This window comes from Schistocerca americana, chromosome X (genome assembly GCF_021461395.2).
Source record: "Schistocerca americana isolate TAMUIC-IGC-003095 chromosome X, iqSchAmer2.1, whole genome shotgun sequence".
NCBI classification, from domain to species: Eukaryota; Metazoa; Arthropoda; class Insecta; order Orthoptera; family Acrididae; genus Schistocerca; species Schistocerca americana.
In genome coordinates, this window is record NC_060130.1 from 542464605 (window position 1) to 542485273 (window position 20669).

At 37.4% G+C, this 20669-nt stretch overlaps 1 protein-coding gene across 1 annotated transcript in view; it reads right to left on the minus strand.

The window, feature by feature from the left end:
* Positions 1 to 20669, minus strand: part of LOC124555252 (aminopeptidase M1-C-like) — a 476812-nt gene that overhangs the window by 17971 nt on the left and 438172 nt on the right. Inside the window, exon 14 of the mRNA XM_047129117.1 lies at positions 2463 to 2535. Coding sequence (XP_046985073.1) covers positions 2463 to 2535 — 73 coding nt within the window. The remainder of the gene's footprint in view (positions 1 to 2462; positions 2536 to 20669) is intronic.

Below are 20669 nucleotides of genomic sequence, written 5' to 3' on the forward strand. Positions count from 1 at the left end.
GCTGCAATATCTTGGTGCCCCATGTGCACCAAACATGGACTTACCCCCGGGGGGATGATTGGTGTAAAGAGAACAACAAGAGCTTTAAATGAAGGAAAATCAACTGTCCTTACCAGTACATGAGTTATACAACTGTTAGCTGCAGCAGCAGAAGACAGAAAATCAAAGTAGTAGCCAAAAAGCATACACTCAACAAAGTGAAGCCTTCTGATAAACACCAAATATTGGAAGAGAGCAGCAGCAACTCTGAAGATGCTGATATTATGCTATACATTGATTCCTCCAATAATGATTTGTACACAATTAGTGATGAAAACAGTGAAACAGTGAAGAAGGGGACTTCACTGTAGTCAAAGTAGAGGGCAAAACTGCCACAAGTTTTCACTATTATGCTGCGGAAGTCATTAAAATGTACAATGATGTCTGGGAAGTAAATTTTTTTAACAGCGTTGTTTCTACTACAAAATTTTAAGCTGCAGAAGATGATGATTCCTTAGTTGCTTCAGATGCTAGGGTATGCTATGAAAACATGATTTTAATCTAGTTTGATGTCACTGGATTCATTGTGCAGTAATTTTGTTATTTCAATGATGTTTTCATTAATATAATTGTAAAGGTATGTTTAGCATTGTTACTAATGTTGTTGCTATGAATTTTTATGTTTATGGTCCTGTAATTCATTTGTTTAACTGAGCAGTCCTTTTAACCCTGACATATGGTCCAGTTAACCCAGCCACTGGAGTTAATGGGTCCAAAAGTAGTGTCCAAGTTCTTCTCCATTTCTGTGAAATCTGTGTGAGATACTGCAAAAATGAAAGTATCAGTAGTTTCTGTGTATGTTTTCCTCAAGATTCATGAATAAAAATTTAAAAGAAAATTATTCCTTAAGTAAAATTTCAAGGGAAGAAGAAAGAAAGGTCCAGTTAACCCTCAACTTCGCCTACTACTGGACAAAGACAAGTAACACTGTGAAGGAATCACCAGAAAAGGATAAAATATCTGCCATACTTGACTACTGGTGAAGCAGATGAACTATTAAAGCTTCAGACCAATAAAGCATATCACTGGTAGAAAATTGATAACTCTATGACTCTGCCCTAAACTATGAAAAGATCTTTGCTTGTGTTTATTGGAACAATGTGCTGGATGTGGAAAGAAAACAGTGATTCTTATATTGCGCTTCTGAATTCTGAAAATGTAACATCTTGAAGCTGTGTTCTTTAATCTGTGCATACTCAAAAAATGATTCCATGAGCTACTAGTGAGTGGAAAAATGCAGAACAAAGTAATCTCATCATTTTATGTTATTTCTATCAGCAATTATTCATATTGGTACTGTAAGTCTAGCTTAAATAAGCAGTTTCATTAAGCCTGATACATGGGTCTTCCACTCCAGGTTATGGGCTTTTCAGAGCCACAAAAATGATCAGTATGTATTTCTTGGATTTCCTCATATGGAGATATTATTGGTATGACTTCTGGTGTTCTATTAAAATTACTTAACTGTAGACCTAGGTAATAAGGCATGCCAAAATTTGATGACAGTCACATGTTGATATTTTCATATTAACTAAGAGTTTAAAATGGGAACTGGATATATTTTTTGTTTATGTAAAAGTATTACCAGCAAACTTGGCAAAACTGGCCTCCTGTGACACTGCAGGTGGAGGAGCATTAATATATATTAAAAATGAAGTGGACCCCTGATAGAACCTCGTCTTTCTAAAAGAGAAGACACTGATGGACCAGGTTGCAAGTGATCTAGGTTTTAATAGGTGATGTGCATGGACAACAAGCAAACAGTCAAAAAGAGTATAATATGTGCTGTGCTCTGGAGAAGGCATGCATTTTTAAGGCAACATATAACATGGGCATACCAATATGTCCTGAGTAGCCTTGGGTATTGACAGCTTGCTGCCATTTAACAGTATGTGATCAAATGCATTATACTGGTGCGATGCTATGTGCTATCATCATGGGTTATCATCAATGACCATGAATGCTGTGAATTGTGGATACTCAAAGCAGTAACCAGTACCTTCAGGAAGCTATTGAAGCCAAAGTGATAGCATTACTTCAGAAACATCTAGAAGCCACATTCTAGTATACTGTGATATACAGGGCTATGTTTACAAAGCCTAGTCCTCCTCCTGAACATGAAAAGTACCAGGAACTGACACTGAATGGACATTTATGGTGTATGTTCACTTTTTAGCTCTACCTCATTAATGTTGAATGAGCAATAATAATATACTATAAACTTAGATCAAAGCATAGTAGCAGGAAAGACCTCAGAAACATGTCAAAAGACAATGACAAATTTTCTTGGGGTTATGTGGACTGGAGGTAGAGGAGTCAAGTAATTTCGCAGAAACTTTAATAATTTGCTTGAATTGTAACAAATCATATTTATAGGACATTAAGGGATAGTCAGTGATAACTGAATAAGTAGCTTAACTAACCAGATCAGTTTCATTCTTGGCTCCTGCCAGGCTGAGCATCATCGCCAGGAAAGCTGAAACTGCATCATTCCTCCTGAAACAAAGACAGACAAGAATATAACTAAACAGCACAGAATTTGAGTTCATATGACCTGCTCATATAATGTAACAGGTAAGGAACAGTGGGTGAAGGCGCTTTCTACCTCACACAACAATTATTCACTCCCCCCCCAAAAGGTCACCCCCTTCCGCAGCATCCTCCTACCTCAAAATCACACCTTCCCTCCTCCTCTCTCGTCAATATTACCCTCTTCACCTACCCCTCAAGATCACCCCTCCTCCAAACATCCCCCTCAAGCTTACCCTTACCATCTTCCCCTCAATATCACCAACAACTTCCCTCTCCCCTCTCCTTCCCCTCCCCCCTCTCTCTCCACCATGTATCGCTTAATATTTCTTCCAAGATGGTGGATATATCCACTTGTGCTGTTTAAAAATTCAACATGGTGGAAATAGTTCAGTTACAATGGCAGGAAATTATTGGTATAAATAAATCCAAGATGTCAGAAATGGTAGGGCATTTTATATCTACGGCTATGTTGAGGAGAGCCCACTTGTACTGCTTTAAAATGTTCACAAGTCCCCCACCTGTGCTCTCCTCTAATTTCCCAAAATTTCCCAAGCTTCTATGTATGCCCTAAACAACTTAGGAATATTGCTGCTCCACCATGAACAATTTGGAGCTAATCATCATCATATTATTATTATTATTATTATTATTATTATTGTTATTATTGTGCAATTTCCCCATATTGTCACCTGAGTTGAAAAGAAGAATGATACATAGAAGGATTGCCATGTGTGTTGCAGGAGTCAGTGTAGGGATGTGTAGTAATTAGTTAGGTCTGACACTGAGGTGTTGAGCTGAGCCTGATCATGTTGTGGAGTACATAGTTATGAGATGTCCCGCACTCGCAGCTCCCCATGGTTTTGAGGGATTGTGCAGTCATGCTGTGCTGAACTTTTTTTAAGTTATGGTAGTTTTGTGCATTGCAACAAGAATGGTAAGAAACACACCCTGGGAAAAAAGTTCTGAATTGTGTATGAGCCATCGAAATGTAGACATGTAACAGCAGCAGAAAGAAAAGTCTTGAGACAGAATGTAAATATTAGTCAGTGCATGATAATAATAGACTGCCAAATAAATGTACATGTGTTTAACTTGTTACTGTCATTGTTGCAGGTGACATCATTGTGTATCCCCAAATGAAACTACAGTGTGAATATTCAGTGGCCAAAGTATTGCTCTTTAATACAATGCATAATTTGAATGTCAAAGAGAATAAAGAAGTTCTAGTTGAAATAGCTTCATAACATGTATTCATTCCAGTGGTGGTTTTAAAACCCTTGATACTGAGGTAGTAAAGTGACATTATTCATATTAGGTGATCCATCCATGCTACAATTTGATGCTAATTGCAGCCATGTTCAGCAGAAATAATCAAATTTCCTCAGTGGTATCAGATAACTATACTATCTGCAGCAGTGACATTCCTCAAACAATGAAACTATACACACATAAAAAAAAGTTTTGCATCATCGCAGTTCCCAGAACTCCTGAAGACAGACGTTGACTGTGGATATTGTATCACAGACACAGTCCCTTTGACTGTTCAAAGATGTCACTAAACCCACCCAAAAATGTAAACAACCATGCATGAGAAGTGCCTATTAGACGGAGGGGTCTGACAGCCAACCATTTCCAGTCATTCCACCAGGAAGGAGGTACAGGCCTTGTGTTGTCTGTAGTTCAACCATGCCTAGATGGCCAATACCCTAGTTCAATTGCGTCCGCTTTGTTACTTTGTGCCAGGAAGGGCTCTCAACAAGGGAAGTGTCTAGGCATCTTGGGGTTAACCAATGCGACGTTGTTCAGACATAAAGGAGAGACAGAGTGACAGGAACTATCGATGACATGTCTCGCTCAGGCCGCCCAAGTGGATGACAGCTGCCTACCAATTATGGCTTGGAGGAACCCTGACATCAACACCACCATGTTGAATAATGCATTTCGTGCAGCCACAGGACGTAGTGTTATGACTCAAACTGTGTGCAATAGACTGCATGATATGCTACTTCACTCCCAACGTCCATAGCAAGGTCCATATTTGCAACCATGACACCAGTGCAGTACAGTTGGGCCCAACACATGCCAAATTGACCACTCAGGATTGGCATCACATTCTCTTCACCAATGAGTGTTGCATATGCCTTCAACCAGACATTCATTGGAAACGTGTTTGGAGGCAACCCGGTCAGGCTGAACACCTTGGACACACTGTCCAGTGAGTGCAGCAAGGTGGAGGTTCCCTGATGTTTTGGGATGGCATTCTGTGGGGCTAATGTACGACGCTGGTGGTCACAGAAGGCACCATAATGGCTGTACAATATGTGAATGCCATCCTCTGACCAATAGTGCAACCATATTGGCAGCATATTGGCGAGGCACTGATCTTCATGGATGACAATTTTTGCCCCCATCATGCACATCTTGTGAATGACTTCCTTCAGGATAATGACATCGCTCGACTAGAGTGGCCAGCATGTTCTCCAGACATGAACCCAATCGAACATGCCTGGGATAGATTGAAAAAGTGCTGCTTATGGATGACGTGATCCACCAACCACTCTGAGGGATCTATGCTGAATCGCGGTTGAGGAGTGGGACAATCCGAACCAAGAATTGGAAGAAGCATTGATACAAGTGTATTGTATCTGAGGGGGATCTCTTTGAAAAGAAATATCATCACAGGATGGATGAAACAGTCTCTCTGCAGTGACTTGATGAACTTGTGGATAGTATGCCATGACAAATACAGGAATGCATCAATGCAAGAGGATGTGCTACTGGGTATTAGAGGTACTGGTGTGTACAGGAATCTGGACCACCACCTCTGAAAGTCTCGCTGTATGGTGGTACAACATGCACTATGTGGTTTTCATGACCAATAAAAAGGGCTGAAATGATGTTTATGGCGATCTCTATTCCAATTTTCTGTACTCATTCTGAAATGCTCAGAACCAAGGTGATGTAAAACTTTTTTTGATGTGTGTATAATGACACAGACTGCAGAAATGTAGAAGAACACAAATCAATGAATTTTGAAATCTATGCAGTCCAGCTCGATGATGAATCAACCAGTTTGCAGTCATATGTAAATATCTTCTATGAGAACTTTCATTGAGCTGGAACATCATGACACACAGCCAACAGAAAAAGCACCACCCAAGATTTTTACAGATGCTATGCCTCAATACATAACAAGAACAACAACAACAACAATAACAGTAATAATAATTATAACAACAATAACATACATGACCCCATCATGACACATGCACACATGGCTGTTCAAAAAGTAAGGTGACTTTTTTGAATTGTGCGGGCAACATACATTTGATTATTGATCTTTTTTTTATGTTGGTTCACATGTTCCAAACATATGTTCACAGACTGAGGTGTACAGCATACTTCATTTGTTTTTAACAGATAGAAAGGTTAGAGGTGTTTTAGTGTGTTTGGCAATTTTCGATTGTTATCAAAAATTGAGCAAAGAATTTGCATCAAATTTTGTGTGAAAAATGGAATCAAGTGCTCTAAAACACTTGAAATGTTGACAGTGGTATACGGTGAGTCTGCTCTAAGTAGAAAAAATGTTTACAAATGGTACAAGCTCCTCCAAGATGGCCAAGAAGTTGCTCTAAGTAAAAAAAAAAATGGTTACAAGTGGTACAAGCTCTTCCAAGATGGCCGAGAGGATGCCAATGTCAAACCTTGCTCTGGACACCCCAGCACATCAACAACAGATGATAAAATTGAAGCTGTGAAGAAAGTTGTTTTGGAAAATTGTCGAATTACCATATGAAAAGTTGTGAGGATGTTGGCATATCAGTCAGTTCATGTCATGCAATTTTTTTTTTTTTTTTTTTTTTTTTTTTGATGTTTTGGGCATGAGAAGTATGTCAGTGAAGTATGTTCCAAAACTTTTCAGTCCTGATCAAAAGAACTGTCACATAAGCATTGCTCAGGAAGTCTTGAATGATGTCAATAATGAACCTGATTTGCTCAAAAGGGTCATAATTAGTGATGAAATATGGGTTTACAGTTATGATGTCAAAACCAAAGCCCAATCGTCCCAATGGAAGCCTCCCAGAGAGCCAAGACTGAAACAAGTACACCAAGTTCAATAAAATGTCAAAGTCTTGATCACTGTTTTTTCAATTACCATGGCATAGTGCATCATGAATTTTCGCCTCAAGGTTGTATGGTCAATGAGAAGTATTACCTTGATGTTGCTTGTGAGAAATTTTTTGGCCAGAAACAATATGACAATCATGCCTCAGCCAGCATGTTCACCAGATTTGGCCCCCTGCAACTTTTCCCTGTTCCCAGAACTGAAGAGACCTATGAAAGGATGAAGATTTTCAACGATTGAGAAAATAAAAACTGCATTGCTGGAAGTACTCAAGGCTGTACAAAAAAGTGCTTATGAGAAGTGCTTCAAGAATTGGAAGAAGCATTGATACAAGTGTATTGTATCTGAGGGGGATTTCTTTGAATAGAAATATCATCACAGGATGGATGAAACAGTCTCTTTGCAGTGACTTCAAAATAATTTATTTCTCCCACAATAAAACAGAAAATAAGAAGAAAGGTCCTGTTCTGCCCAGCAATATTTGTTTGATAATTGTGGATCCATGAGACTGTGGCAAGATGAATGTTGTCATGTCATTGCTTACACATCTTGATGGTGTTCACTTTGAAAATGTAGATATATTTCCAAAACCTTGTTTTGGCCCAAGTGTTAGCTATAAGAGATTTTGTCAGGCACTGATGGTGTAACATACAAGGAATTCTGTGAAAGTGGTGATGTTCCACCACTGGGAAGGATAAATTTGAGTACTGTGTTTATAGGTGATAATGTTGCTGTGGAAAACCAGGAACAAGATACAAAATTATTGCTGTTTTGATAACCACATGGGTAGATTTTTTTTTTTTTTTTTTTTTTTTGAGTATAACGTACTTGAGGATTTCTAAACAGTTGGTAAGGAATAATGAAAACTTTATTATTGATTTCCAACAAGATAATATGAGATTAAAACACATATAGGAGCTGACACGATGTTCAACAAATGTAGAACTATATGTGGATATTTCTGGAATTACACACAGTATGAGTTTTCAGTTACAGATGAAACACAACTAAATGAAGCACAATGTGGATGAAACATTCAAAATTTTTGAAAGATAATACATCAATATGTAAGTGATGTGTGTGTTGTTGCATATGAATACTGGTTGATACATACGAAGGAAAGAAAACAAGTCTTATACCATCTCAAAGTCCATTTTCAGCACAACATGTTGAGCACAATGATAAAACACTTAGTCATGGAGGCAAGCAAGGCAGTTTGACAGAAATTACAATTGCTAAGAGTGGGGCAGTTGGTGAAATCAGTCTCTCAGAACAGCTTTTCACACTGTTACTGAAACACTTGAACTACCCTTTCAAATGACCAATAATGAAAATGGGAGAGAAAATACGAGTGCTGGTTCATTCACTATCACAGCATTACTGAGCAAAATGGAATGAAGGATATGGAATATATGGAGTCAGCAGAGAAGAACTGGATTTGTAGGGTACATTAACCTTAAGTGTAACCATGCACACAATATGAGTTGGGAGTAGAGAATATGAATGAACATCTAGTTTCCTGTATCTAATATTCTTAAAAAACTTCGAAATGTAATGAACATTTAGTAAAACTGTATGCAGAAGTATTTGGTATGACTAATGCGAAAGGAAGAAAACAGTTCCACAACAGGACCAATAAAAAAGGCCATACAGTAAGAGATACACAAACATTATTAAACCACTGAGTGAGGCGGCACAGTGGTTAGCAGAGTGGACTTGCTTTTGGGGGGGATTTTTTAAAATTTATTTGGTACGCATATTCTGTGGATCTGTACATGCGATTAATTAACTTGGATGTGGAACGTATCAATACAATTATACAAATACAATTAATACTATAGAACAACAACAACATAGTACAGTAATATAAATAATAGTTAGTATCAATTTTTATTATTTATTAGGTAACATTTATCTGGTATTGTAATTCACTGTCTAATATAAATACAATATTGTATCTTTCATGTAACAACTGAATAACAAGATATATCTTTTTACTCAAGTGGTGCAATAAGAATATACATGGGAACTTTTAATTATTTCTGGAAAAGAATTCATCGAAGGAGATCAGTGGACGGTCAAGCAGGTATTTCTTTAACATACTGGGTGATCAAAAAGTCAGTATAAATTTGAAAACTGAATAAATCACGGAATAATGTAGATAGAGAGGTACAAATTGACACATATGCTTGGAATGACATGGGGTTTTATTAGAACCAAAAAAATACAAAAGTTCAAAAAATGTCCAACAGATGGCGCTTCATCTGATCAGAATAGCAATAATTAGCATAACAAAGTAAGACAAAGCAAAGATGATGTTCTTTACAGGAAATGCTCAATATTTCCACCATCATTCGTCAACAATTGCTGTAGTCAAGGAATAATGTTGTGAACAGCACTGTAGAGCATGTCCGGAGTTATGGTGAGGCATTGGCGTCAGATGTTGTCTTTCAGCATCCCTAGAGATGTTTGTCGATCATGATACATTGCGATTTCAGGTAACCCCAAAGCCAATAACCGCATGGACTGAGGTCTTGGGACCTGGGAGGCCAAGAGATCTTTCACATGTCTGGCAATATGGGGTGGAGTGCCTGGTTCTAATAAAACCCCATGTCATTCCAAGCATGTGTGTCAATTTTTTCCCCTCTATCTACATTATTCCGTGGTTTATTAAGTTTTCAAATTTATACTGACTTTTTGATCACCCGGTACATCTAAATAGCATTTCATTTTCTCTTGTACATTTAATATAATTAGGCAGTGCATTAACAGTCTTAATAGCAGCATACTTTACTCCCTTCTGTACAAGTGACAAATTTTTTAGTTCAAAATGGAGATCATTTTTACCTCTAGTCTTATAGTTGTGGTATGATAATTTATTTCATACTGAGCATAATTTTTAATGACAAAATTCATCAGAGAGTGTATGTACTGACTTCTTGTTGTCAGTATCCCTAACTGTATGAAGATTTTTCTACATAGCTTCGTGGAGAAACCCTGCACGTAATACTGGCTTCTTTCTTCTAAGGTTTTGAGAATTTTTTTTGAGACTGGTGAATTACCCCAGAAGATTATGTTATAGCTTATTAATGAGTGAAAATATCCAAAATAATATGATTTTAAAATGGTGATGTCCCCAAGGTCAGCAATGATTCTTAAAGCAAAAGTTCCTGATGACAACACTTTTAGAGTCAGGGACATATGATGTCTTCAGTTGAGCCTACCGTCAATATGAACACTAGGAATTTAGTGGAGTGCACCTGTTTTAGTACCTGGTTGTGTGCAATGACTATGTTTTCTGGACTTTTATGTTTAGTGTGGAACTGAATAAAATTAGTTTTTTTTTTTTAAAATTAACTGAAAGAGAATTAATTGTAAACCAAGCTGTAACTTCTCTGAGTATGACAAAAACATCAGGCACTAGGTCTGTAGTGGACATACTATTTACCACAATGCTTGCATCATCAGCAAAGATTGCGAATTCACATTTTTTGCTAATAGACAAGGATAGATCATTACCATATATTAAAAACAGCAAGGGCCCAAGGACAGATCCCTGGGGATCCCCATGCTGTATTTTGACCCATTCAGAAGAAGTGTATAAAGAGATCCATTGTTGCAGCCATGTAGGACCATCTGTTGTTTCCCCATCTTCAAGATATGTTTTTAAACAATTGCCTATAGGCCCTTTGATTATATAATGATACTCTCAGAGATAGTCTATTTTGTGGTTTACACAAAAGGTCACAGAAGACTCCAACTGCTGACTTCTTACTGTTAATAGACTCCAAGATGTTATTTGTGAGTGAGTATATGGCTCACTCTGTGAAAACCCCATTTTGAAAACCAAACTGTCTATGGTTAATAATATTATGGTTAATAATATTATGGTTATATAGGTGGACCAGAATCCTGTTATACACAGCTTTTTCAATAACCTTTGAACATTTTGTTAACAGAGAGACAGGATGATAATTTGTGACAGCTGTAGCATTGACAGACATGTAAATAGGTCTCACAGTGGCATACTTCATCCTCATCCTACCGAGCGAGGTGGCACAGTGGTTAGCACACTGCACTCGCATTCGGGAGGACGATGGTTCAATCCCGTGTCCGGCCATCCTGATTTAGGTTTTCTGTGATTTCCCTAAATTGCTCCAGGCAAATTCTGGGATGGTTCCTTTGAAAGGGCATGGCCGACTTCCTTCCCCATCCTTCCCTAATCTGATGAGACCAATGACCTTGCTGTTTGGTCTCTTCCCCAAACAACTCAACCCCCAACCCATCCTCATCCCCTCTGGAACAGCTCCTTCACAAAGAGATGTGTTGCAAATGTGAGCAAATATTACACTTACTTCATTACTGTAGGCCTTTAATGGCTTGCTTTTAGATATACCTGGTACTTCATCAGTAAATAAATTGTATTTTGTATTAGCATCACCTGCAAGATAAACATACCTCCAGTCAATCTCCCAAAGGTGTAATTTGAACTCTTTAATATTTTCTTCATTCATGTTTCTAATGGTTTTCCATTTAGCACCAGCATTACTCTGATGTGTACTAAAGTTGTTCACGGTGAGTATTTGCCCATCATGATCAGAGACCATTTATGACTTTTTCTACTGTGGTATGATTAGCTCTACTCATGTCTACAAAGATATCATCAATTAGAGTGCTGGAGGTGGCTGTAGTTCATGTGGGGAAAATTGGCAGTGGAGACAAGATTGTAGGTGGAATTGCCTTAAGGGAGGATGATAGGCCACGGCCTTTGTCTGAGATTGCCTTCATCCGCTATTATATGATACTATCTTATGAGACACAGATATGTGATAGTTGGGCAGAACTCTTGTGCTGGATTTATTCCTCACATTAAGCTCAGAAATGTGCCACAAAAGCTGCTTAACATAGACAAAAACATCTCAGTACTTACATGGATTACTTACAAATGGTGTAAATGACATTGTTTCCACTGAAACCTTAGTGTAAGGTATGAGTGAGTCATTAGGGAGGGCATCTGGTCAAGGGCACCCATACAATAGTTTGTAGGGGTGTGGGGGGTGGGGGAGTGGGGTGGCGTAGACCCGGGCATATGGAATATTTTTAATATTGTAGAAGATGAATGGTGACTAGTAAGTAGTTATAAAAAAAGATGAAAATCTATTAAAAATCTGCATAATACTGACTTTTAAATCATATTCCTGAAAGAAAAACACCTGACTGCAGTACACTTTTTTTTCTTTCCCTGCGAGCTATTGGGAGAGGGAGGAAGGGGGCTTGCTCCCTGGTATGAGTGCCCTCAAACCTGACCACAAAAGCAAGTGTTTCATGTAAGAAGAGTTGAGCCTATTCTGAAGACACTGCAAATATTGATTATGTCATAAAATAGTAATGATTTTTAAGAGATTTGGATGTGAACTACATGAAACGACAAGATAATCAAAGAAGATGTTTATGTTTGTACATTACATCATGTTGTAATGTGATCTGATATCATTTTCCTTCTGCCTAGTAAATATTTTGTGCCTACAGGGATGGAAATGAATCATGTGAGCAGTGTGTGAGACACATAGAAGTTTCGCATCATCAAAATGGATGCACAATAATATATTTCAGTCATGTTGTGGCCAAACAAACATAGATGGTATGAAAATTATCATCTGTCATATTACAGATGAAGGTCAATCACCTTACCTAGCCAGAATAAATGATATCTTCAGCTGGAATCACTCCAGAACAGGGATCCTAATCAATAATTGAAGTCACAGCTCATCACATTAAAATTCTGATTGATAGTTGAGCTTTTACAACACAAATGAGCCTAAATTTGCACCACATTGGTACATTGCCCATAAGCTGCGAACCACTGCTGTTTATTTTTTCTTTAACCAGACTGTCATATGACTCATGGGATGTCAGGGTTATTGCCAAGATCACTTGCAAGCAATATATGAAGGGCTTATTTCAATAGTGGTACAAGTCCACTTTTCAAAAAAATGGGGTTATCCTCATGTCTGTACTCACACAAGTCATTTTTAATTTATTTGCATAGTAGGACACCTCAAGCTTCATCCTGCCACCAACAGAGTGCACCTCAATGCTGACACATTAGAGAAAACCAGCAGGAATTTATTTCAGTAGTGGTACAAGTCCGTGTGCTTTTGTGCATTACAGCATGTTACTATTTCTTGCGAAGATGATGGATTCAGGAGCATTATCAAATGACTGTGATACAACTGATGATCCATATTTTCAATTGATTGCAGGTAAAAAGAATTTATTTACTTTTCTCTCAGCATTATAGACATTTTGTTCCAAAAAGGAATATGGGAGAATGAAGGTTACGTTGACAATAACAATAGAAAATGAGGGTGCCCATCTTAATGTATTTCACATATACATATGTTTCCAATCATCTGGTGCTGTATGAATCATAACTTGTGTTACTTTCTATCTATATACCAGTACTGATGACAATGAAACTTCCAATGAAAGTGCAAAAAATGACAAAACAGGAGACACTGTTACTGATGCCTGTGCAAACATTGCAGCCACATATATGCAGACAAAAAGGAAGCGTACTCAAAGCAAGAAGGATTCAAGGAAAACTGACACATATGAAAAGAATATTCGAAAAAAGAAAAGGAACACTGGAGAGTTATACATCACAGCAACTGGTAAAATAATTCCTCCTGAAACATTTTGCAATCTGGACTGCAGGTAAATGTTTCAATAAAATTTCAGAGGATGAGAGGAAGATGTTATTTGACAATTTCTGGGCAATGGGTGATATTAATCACCAAAATAGTTATCTGAATGGTTATGCACATATCATTCAGTTAATTGCCGATGACCAAGAGATGGCTCTGGTTCGCAGAAAAGCTGTATTTATGAATATTGATTACATGTCAACAAAGACTGTGCAATAGTATGCAAGAAGTTTTTCTTGAATACTTTTGACATTTCTAATGGGTGACTCTCTAGGCTTTTAACAAAAAGCAAGGAAGTAGGTACACCACACCTTGGTGGAAGGGGCAAACATCAGAACAAATTCTCTGTACCGGAAGGTCTGATCAATAATGTAAAGGAACACACCAGAAGCTTTCAACTTTCTGAGAGCCATTATGCAAGCAAGGATAATCCCCACAAAAGATTTTTAAATCCTAAGCTGTGTGTGGCCACAATGTATGATTTGCACAAAGATAAATGCATATCTCAGAATAAAGAAATTGTGGGGGTTTTTAGATTGAAGTCAGCTGATAGGTATTCCTGCTTAAGGGAAGTCTCTCTAACAAAGAAACCACTCTCTACAAAGCTTGGGTATCCGATTAATGAGGGAATTAGTATATTTCATCAAAATATACAAGGTATTAGAGATAAAGTTAGTGAACTGCTTATAGATGTTGACTCTGAAATTATTGGTATATCTGAACACTTCTTAAATAAGGAGATAATTCAGAGGCTTCCTTTACCAGGATACAGGTTGGCTGGCAGCTTTTCTAGGAGCTCTTTGCGGTGTGGGGGAGTAGCCATGTATGTGAAAAACGGTATCCCATTTGAGTCAATTGATGTTTCAAAGTACTGCACTGAAAAGGTGTTTGAATGTTGTGCAGGTGTGGTTAAATTTAGTGGAGCTAAACTTCTTACTGTTGTTATTTATAGATCCCCAGACTCCGATTTCACAACATTTTTGCTAAAGCTAGAGGAGGTTCTTGGTTCACTTTATAGGAAATACAAAAAGTTAGTTATATGTGGTGACTTCAATATTAATTGTATAAGTGATTGTGCAAGGAAAAGGATGCTGGTAGACCTCCTTAATTCATATAATCTTATGCAAACCGTATTCTTTCCAACGAGAGTGCAAGGGAACAGTAGAACAACCATAGACAATATTTTTGTTCATTCGTCATTATTAGAAGGGCATTCTGTTAGCAAAAAGGTGAATGGCCTTTCAGATCATGATGCACAAATTTTAAGTCTAAAAGTTTTTTGTGCTGCAACACATGTTAAATATAGTTACCAACGTTTTAGGAAAGCTGATCCAGTTGCTGTACAGACTTTTGTAAACCTTATCAAGGAACAAGAGTGGCAAGATGTTTATAGTGCTGATACAGTAGACGATAAATATAATGCTTTCCTCAAGACTTTTCTCGTGCTCTTTGAAAGTTGCTTTCCGTTAGAACGTTCAAAACAGGGTACTAGCACAAACAGGCAGCCTGGGTGGCTGACTAAAGGGATAAGAATATCTTGTAGAACAAAGTGGCAATTATATCAAAACGTTAGAATCAGTCAAAATCTAAATGCAGCAGCCCATTACAAACAGTATTGTAAGGTGCTTAAAAAAGTTATTAGGAAGGCAAAAAGTATGTGGTATGCAGATAGAATAGCTAAGTCTCAGGATAAAATTAAAACCATATGGTCAGTCGTAAAGGAAGTGGCTGGTCTGCAGAGACAGGTCGAGAATATAGAATCAGTGCGTAGTGGGGATGTCCGTGTTACTGATAAGTCGCATATATGTACAGTACTTAATAACCACTTTCTGAATATAGCAGGTGAACTAAATAGAAACCTAGTCCCAACAGGGAATCATATAGCGCTCTTAGAAAAAAGTGTTCCGAGACTGTTACCTGAAATGCTCCTCCATGATACTGACAAGAGGGAGATTGAGTTAATAATTAAATCACTAAAGACCAAGAACTCTCATGGATATGACGGGGTATCTAGCAGAATACTGAAGTATTGTTCCACGTATGTTAGCTCAGTACTTAGCCATATCTGTAACTTTTCCTTTAGGAGTGGTCGGTTTCCTGACCGATTAAAGTACTCGGTAGTGAAGCCACTTTATAAAAAGGGAGACAGGGATAATGTTGACAATTATAGACCTATTTCTATGCCATCAGTGTTTGCTAAAGTTATTGAGAGGGTTGTATATACAAGGTTACTGCAGCATTTAAATTCACATAATTTGCTGTCAAATGTACAGTTTGGTTTTAGAAACGGTTTAACAACTGAAAATGCTATAGTCTCTTTTCTCTGTGAGGTTTTGGACGGATTAAATAAAAGGTTGCAAACGTTAGGTGTTTTCTTTGATTTAACGAAGGCTTTTGACTGTGTTGACCACAAAATATTACTGCAGAAGTTGGAACATTATGGAGTAAGGGGAGTAGCTTACAATTGGTTCGCCTCCTACTTTAAGAACAGAAAGCAGAAGGTAATCCTCCGCAATATTGAGAGTGGTAATGATGTTCAGTCCCAATGGGGCACTGTTAAATGGGGCGTTCCCCAAGGGTCGGTGCTGGGGCCACTGCTGTTCCTTATTTATGTAAATGATATGCCTTCTAGTATTACAGGTGATTCAAAAATATTTCTGTTTGCTGATGACACCACCTTGGTAGTGAAGGATCTTGTGTGTAATATTGAAACATTATCAAATAATGTAGTTCATGATATAAGTTCGTGGCTTGTGGAAAATAATTTGATGCTAAATCACAGTAAGACTCAGTTTTTACAGTTTCTAACCCACAATTCAACAAGAACTGACATTTTAATCAGACAGGATGGGCATGTTATAAGCGAGACGGAACAGTTCAAGTTCCTAGGCGTACAGATAGATAGTAAGCTGTTGTGGAAAGCCCATGTTCAGGATCTTGTTCAGAAACTAAATGCCGCTTTATTTACCATTAGAACAGTATCTGAAATAAGTGACATTTCAACACGAAAAGTAGAATACTTCGCATATTTTCATACGCTTATGTCATATGGTATTATTTTTTGGGGTAATTCTTCTGATTCAAAAAGGGTATTTTTGGCTCAAAAATGGGCTGTTCGAGCTATGTATGGTGTAAGTTCGAAAACCTCTTGTCGACCCCTATTCAATAGTCTGGGAATTTTGACATTGCCCTCACAGTATGTATTTTCTTTAATGTCGTTTGTTGTTAGCAATATTAGCTTATTCCCAAGAGTTAGCAGCTTTCACTCAGTTAATACTCGGCAGAAATCAAATCTGCATGTGGAATGCACTTCCTTGACTCTTGTGCAGAAAGGAGTGCAGTATTCTGCTGCATCCATTTTCAATAAGCTACCACAAGAACTCAAAAATCTTAGCAGTAGCCCAAACACTTTTAAGTCTAAACTGAAGAGTTTCCTCATGGTTCACTCCTTCTATTCTGTCGAGGAGCTCCTGGAAGAGATACAAAATTAAGCAAATTCCAGTGTACATTTTTGATTTTCTTTATTTAAACTAACGACTTGTCGCCTGAATATGTTTCTTATATTTCATTTTATCTGTTTCCACAATCGTGTTATAATTTCATGTATTGACTCGTTCCATGACCATGGAGACTTCTCCTAAATGTGGTCCCACGGAACAATAAATAAATAAATAAATAAATAAATAAAATCTATCCAAATATCCTTAACAAAGACTTCAACCTCTCATTTCAACCAGCACATAAAGACACTTGCTCTTTTTGTGACAAACTGAGCTTTGAAATGGACACTGCTACCAATGCAAAAGAAAAAAGAAAGCTTCAAACTGAAAAGGAGCTTCACCTTAGGAGGGCTGAAGCTGCAAGAACAGCAATGGCTACAGACACAGCATGTAGTAAAGAGGCAGATTCCCAGATATTCGTGTTTACCTTTGACCTGCAAAAAGCACTTGCATTTCCTAAACTGACAACATTGATATTGTACTACAAAAGAAACATGTACATGTATAATTTTGGATGCCATAATTTAACTGATGGCAAAATCCAGATGTATTTTTGGGATGAAACATCTGGATCAAGGGGTTCACAGGAAATTGGTACCTGTTTATTGAAACATATTGAAATGTGTGTCACTTCTCAAAAACAGGTAGTTGCATACAGTGACATGTGGTGGGCAAAAAAGGAACATAAATATTGCCCTAACACTAATGAAAGTGACACAATCTCCTCAATTTCATGTCAACGTCATGGATTTAAAGTTCTTGCTCCCAGGTCACTCATATTTGCCAAATGACAGGGATTTTGCCCAGATAGAAAAACAATTAAATGAGAAAGAATTTCTGTTTTCCCCAGATGATATTTTTGAAACAATTAGGAAAACTGGCAGAAACAATAAATTTGTATGCACAGAACTGAAGCATTCTGACTTTTTAGCACTCAAACAGTTACAAAATGCAGTGGTAAGAAGGAAGCAAAATGAGGAGTATGTTCAATGTAATTGGCTGAAAATAAAATGGATGCATTTTGAGAGGCAACAGCCGTACAAAATGCTCTACAAGCAAACACTGAATGATGACATTGGCTTACATGTCCTAAACCTTGCTCCCAAACATGGTAGAGGGAGACCACATGCACATGATACTATTGCAGTTTCAGAACTTTACCCACACACGAGAAAAGTGCTGAAAAAGAAAATGCAGAATATGCTTGATTTGCTCCCTTATATTCTAGCTATCAGATATAGTAATTTCCTTGTTCTACAAACAGAAGACAGATGTCTGGACCATGAAGAAGAAGAAGAAGAAGAAGAAGAAGAATGTAATCCTTAGTTGTACAGAAACCAATTGACCTGGAACATATCTGACTGTGTAGTTTGATTATACATGTGAATTTAATAAGAAGGTGTACATTAAAACTGTAATAAAATTATTTGCAATAAAAGAATTATCAGGATTATCTACAATGTTCAATTTATTTTATTTCAATAGTGGTTCAACTCCATTACCTCCACTTTTCAGCATGTAATGCTGCTGAAATCATCCAAACAAATAGAAAGAAAGGTTCATCTCTAGCAACAAGTCATATACTTGAATATTTTTAGTATCTTGACTGCAGATTTTTCAGTGCTCATTTAAATTTAGGACTCTGTATCTCAAAAATGAACAAAAATAGACTTGTACCACTATTGAAATAAGCCCTTCATATGTCGAACGTGCAACACTCATGGTGGCAGATATCGATTAGTTATTACTTTTGTTTACAGCATTGCTAACAGAAAGTCTTGTAATAGTGAACCTTGTCAGCAGCATTCTATAGATGAGTGAACTGAAGCCGGTGCAGTGTTAACTTGCACCTCCCTTACCTGGTGGGAGTTAATTCCAAGATTGTGCACTGAGGAAAGCGATTTAGATTTCATTTAGTGCCAAATCATGATCTTAAAAATTGCATGGAGTGTTACGGAGAGACATGTGTCAAACCTAGTGAAAGATATAGCTAGAGTGTAACCCGACTCCAGCAAAACAGGATTGCTATTGGCTGCATACACAAAATGTGGAACCGTTGTTGAAGAAGATCTGGACCATGAGTAAGGTAAGTTAAATTACTGTCAGTTACTTTGCTATGTCTTTTGTTGTTGTTGTTGTTGTTGTTGTTGTTGTTGTTGTTATTGTCAATGTGTGAACAAAATGGATTTCTGATGTCATGACAGTTGCATGCTCAACCATCATTGTCAGTGCTGTAAACAAAATTAGTATCTCGCTCCATGATAGTCACGATATATATCGCCTGGAAGTGATCTTGGAAACTACCTATGCAGAAGGTAACAATCAGGTATATTGGTCTGTCTTGCATCCATAACTTATTTGTGCAGCTTTGTGCTAATGTAGAATTTTAACATTGCTAACAGTCTGCTCGAGTTTTTTAAAAGAAAGGGCAGTTTCAGCTTCACAACAAAATGACATGGTTTGGATAATCACTTTTATTTGCCTTAATGGAGCAAACAAAGAACTATGCTCTGTGTAATACACTGATTCTAAGGTGTGGCTGTAAGTGTGAACATTAAATATATCTTCAAAGAACTTTTGAATAATCTATGTGCCTGGTGACATCAAATTTATTTATTTTAGTGTTATTAAATTTGATCCTTGTGTCAATCATGAGAAGTTATAGAATGTGTTATAATGAATAACAGAGCTTGTTAAAGAAGTGAAGTCAAAATAAGAAAATATTGAACTATAAATTTCCAAACAATGGAAATTATAATGTAAAAACAACACTACTACTACTACTACTACTACTACTAATAATAATAATAATAATAATCATGCTATTGTAGTGGTTTGGTCCCACAATGGTAAAGTGCCAAACTGCAAATCCTTCAGTATTGAGTTTGATCCCAAGTCAATTCTAGGCGTTTTACCTGTCACTTATCATTTCTTTCACCTCTGTGTGTGTTTTTAAGTGTGAAAATACAGAGTTACACCATAGTTCAGAACCACATTAAGCTATTGGTTCCCCACATAACTGGCTGGCTAAATAAGTTCAAAGGCTACAGCACACCACCTCTAAAAGCACCATGCCTATTAGAGCACTGTGGTGTTAAAAAAACCTCTGCTCTGTTATACCGGTCACATGCTCATGGCCGCATCTTGCAAAGAGGAGCTGGAGGAATAACCCATCATAAAGAAGGACACTGTAGTGGCTCCACCTGGCTGTTGTTTACACATATTTAATTTTATATGATTGGCCAATATCAGCCATACAGGCCATTCTCAAGCATTGTAGGTGCTAACATCTCATAATATACAGGGATATACATGGAGTGGACTGAAGTATGGAAACACAAATAATAACATATTACCATCTGTAATAGAGTGTAGAAAAAGTGTTGACATTACAGCAGTCATCTAGAAATGGATGAATACAAGTCCTGTGCATTCTACAAGAGGATTTTATACCATTCTTCCTGCAAAATAGCAGCACGTTCAGGTAATGATGATGGAGTGGATGATGACCACATACCCTTCTCTCTAAAGTAGACCATAAATTGTCAATAATATTGAAATCTGGTGACTGTGAAGCCCAGGGGAGTTGCAACAATTCATTCTCATTCTCATAAAACTAGTCCTGGATGATGCAAGCTGTTTGAACAGAGGATCTGTCATTTTGGAACACAGCAGTGCCATTGTGGAACAAACATTGTACCATGGTATTGACCTAATCAGCTAAAATGGTCACACAATCAATGACAGTAATGCTACCTTGAAGAG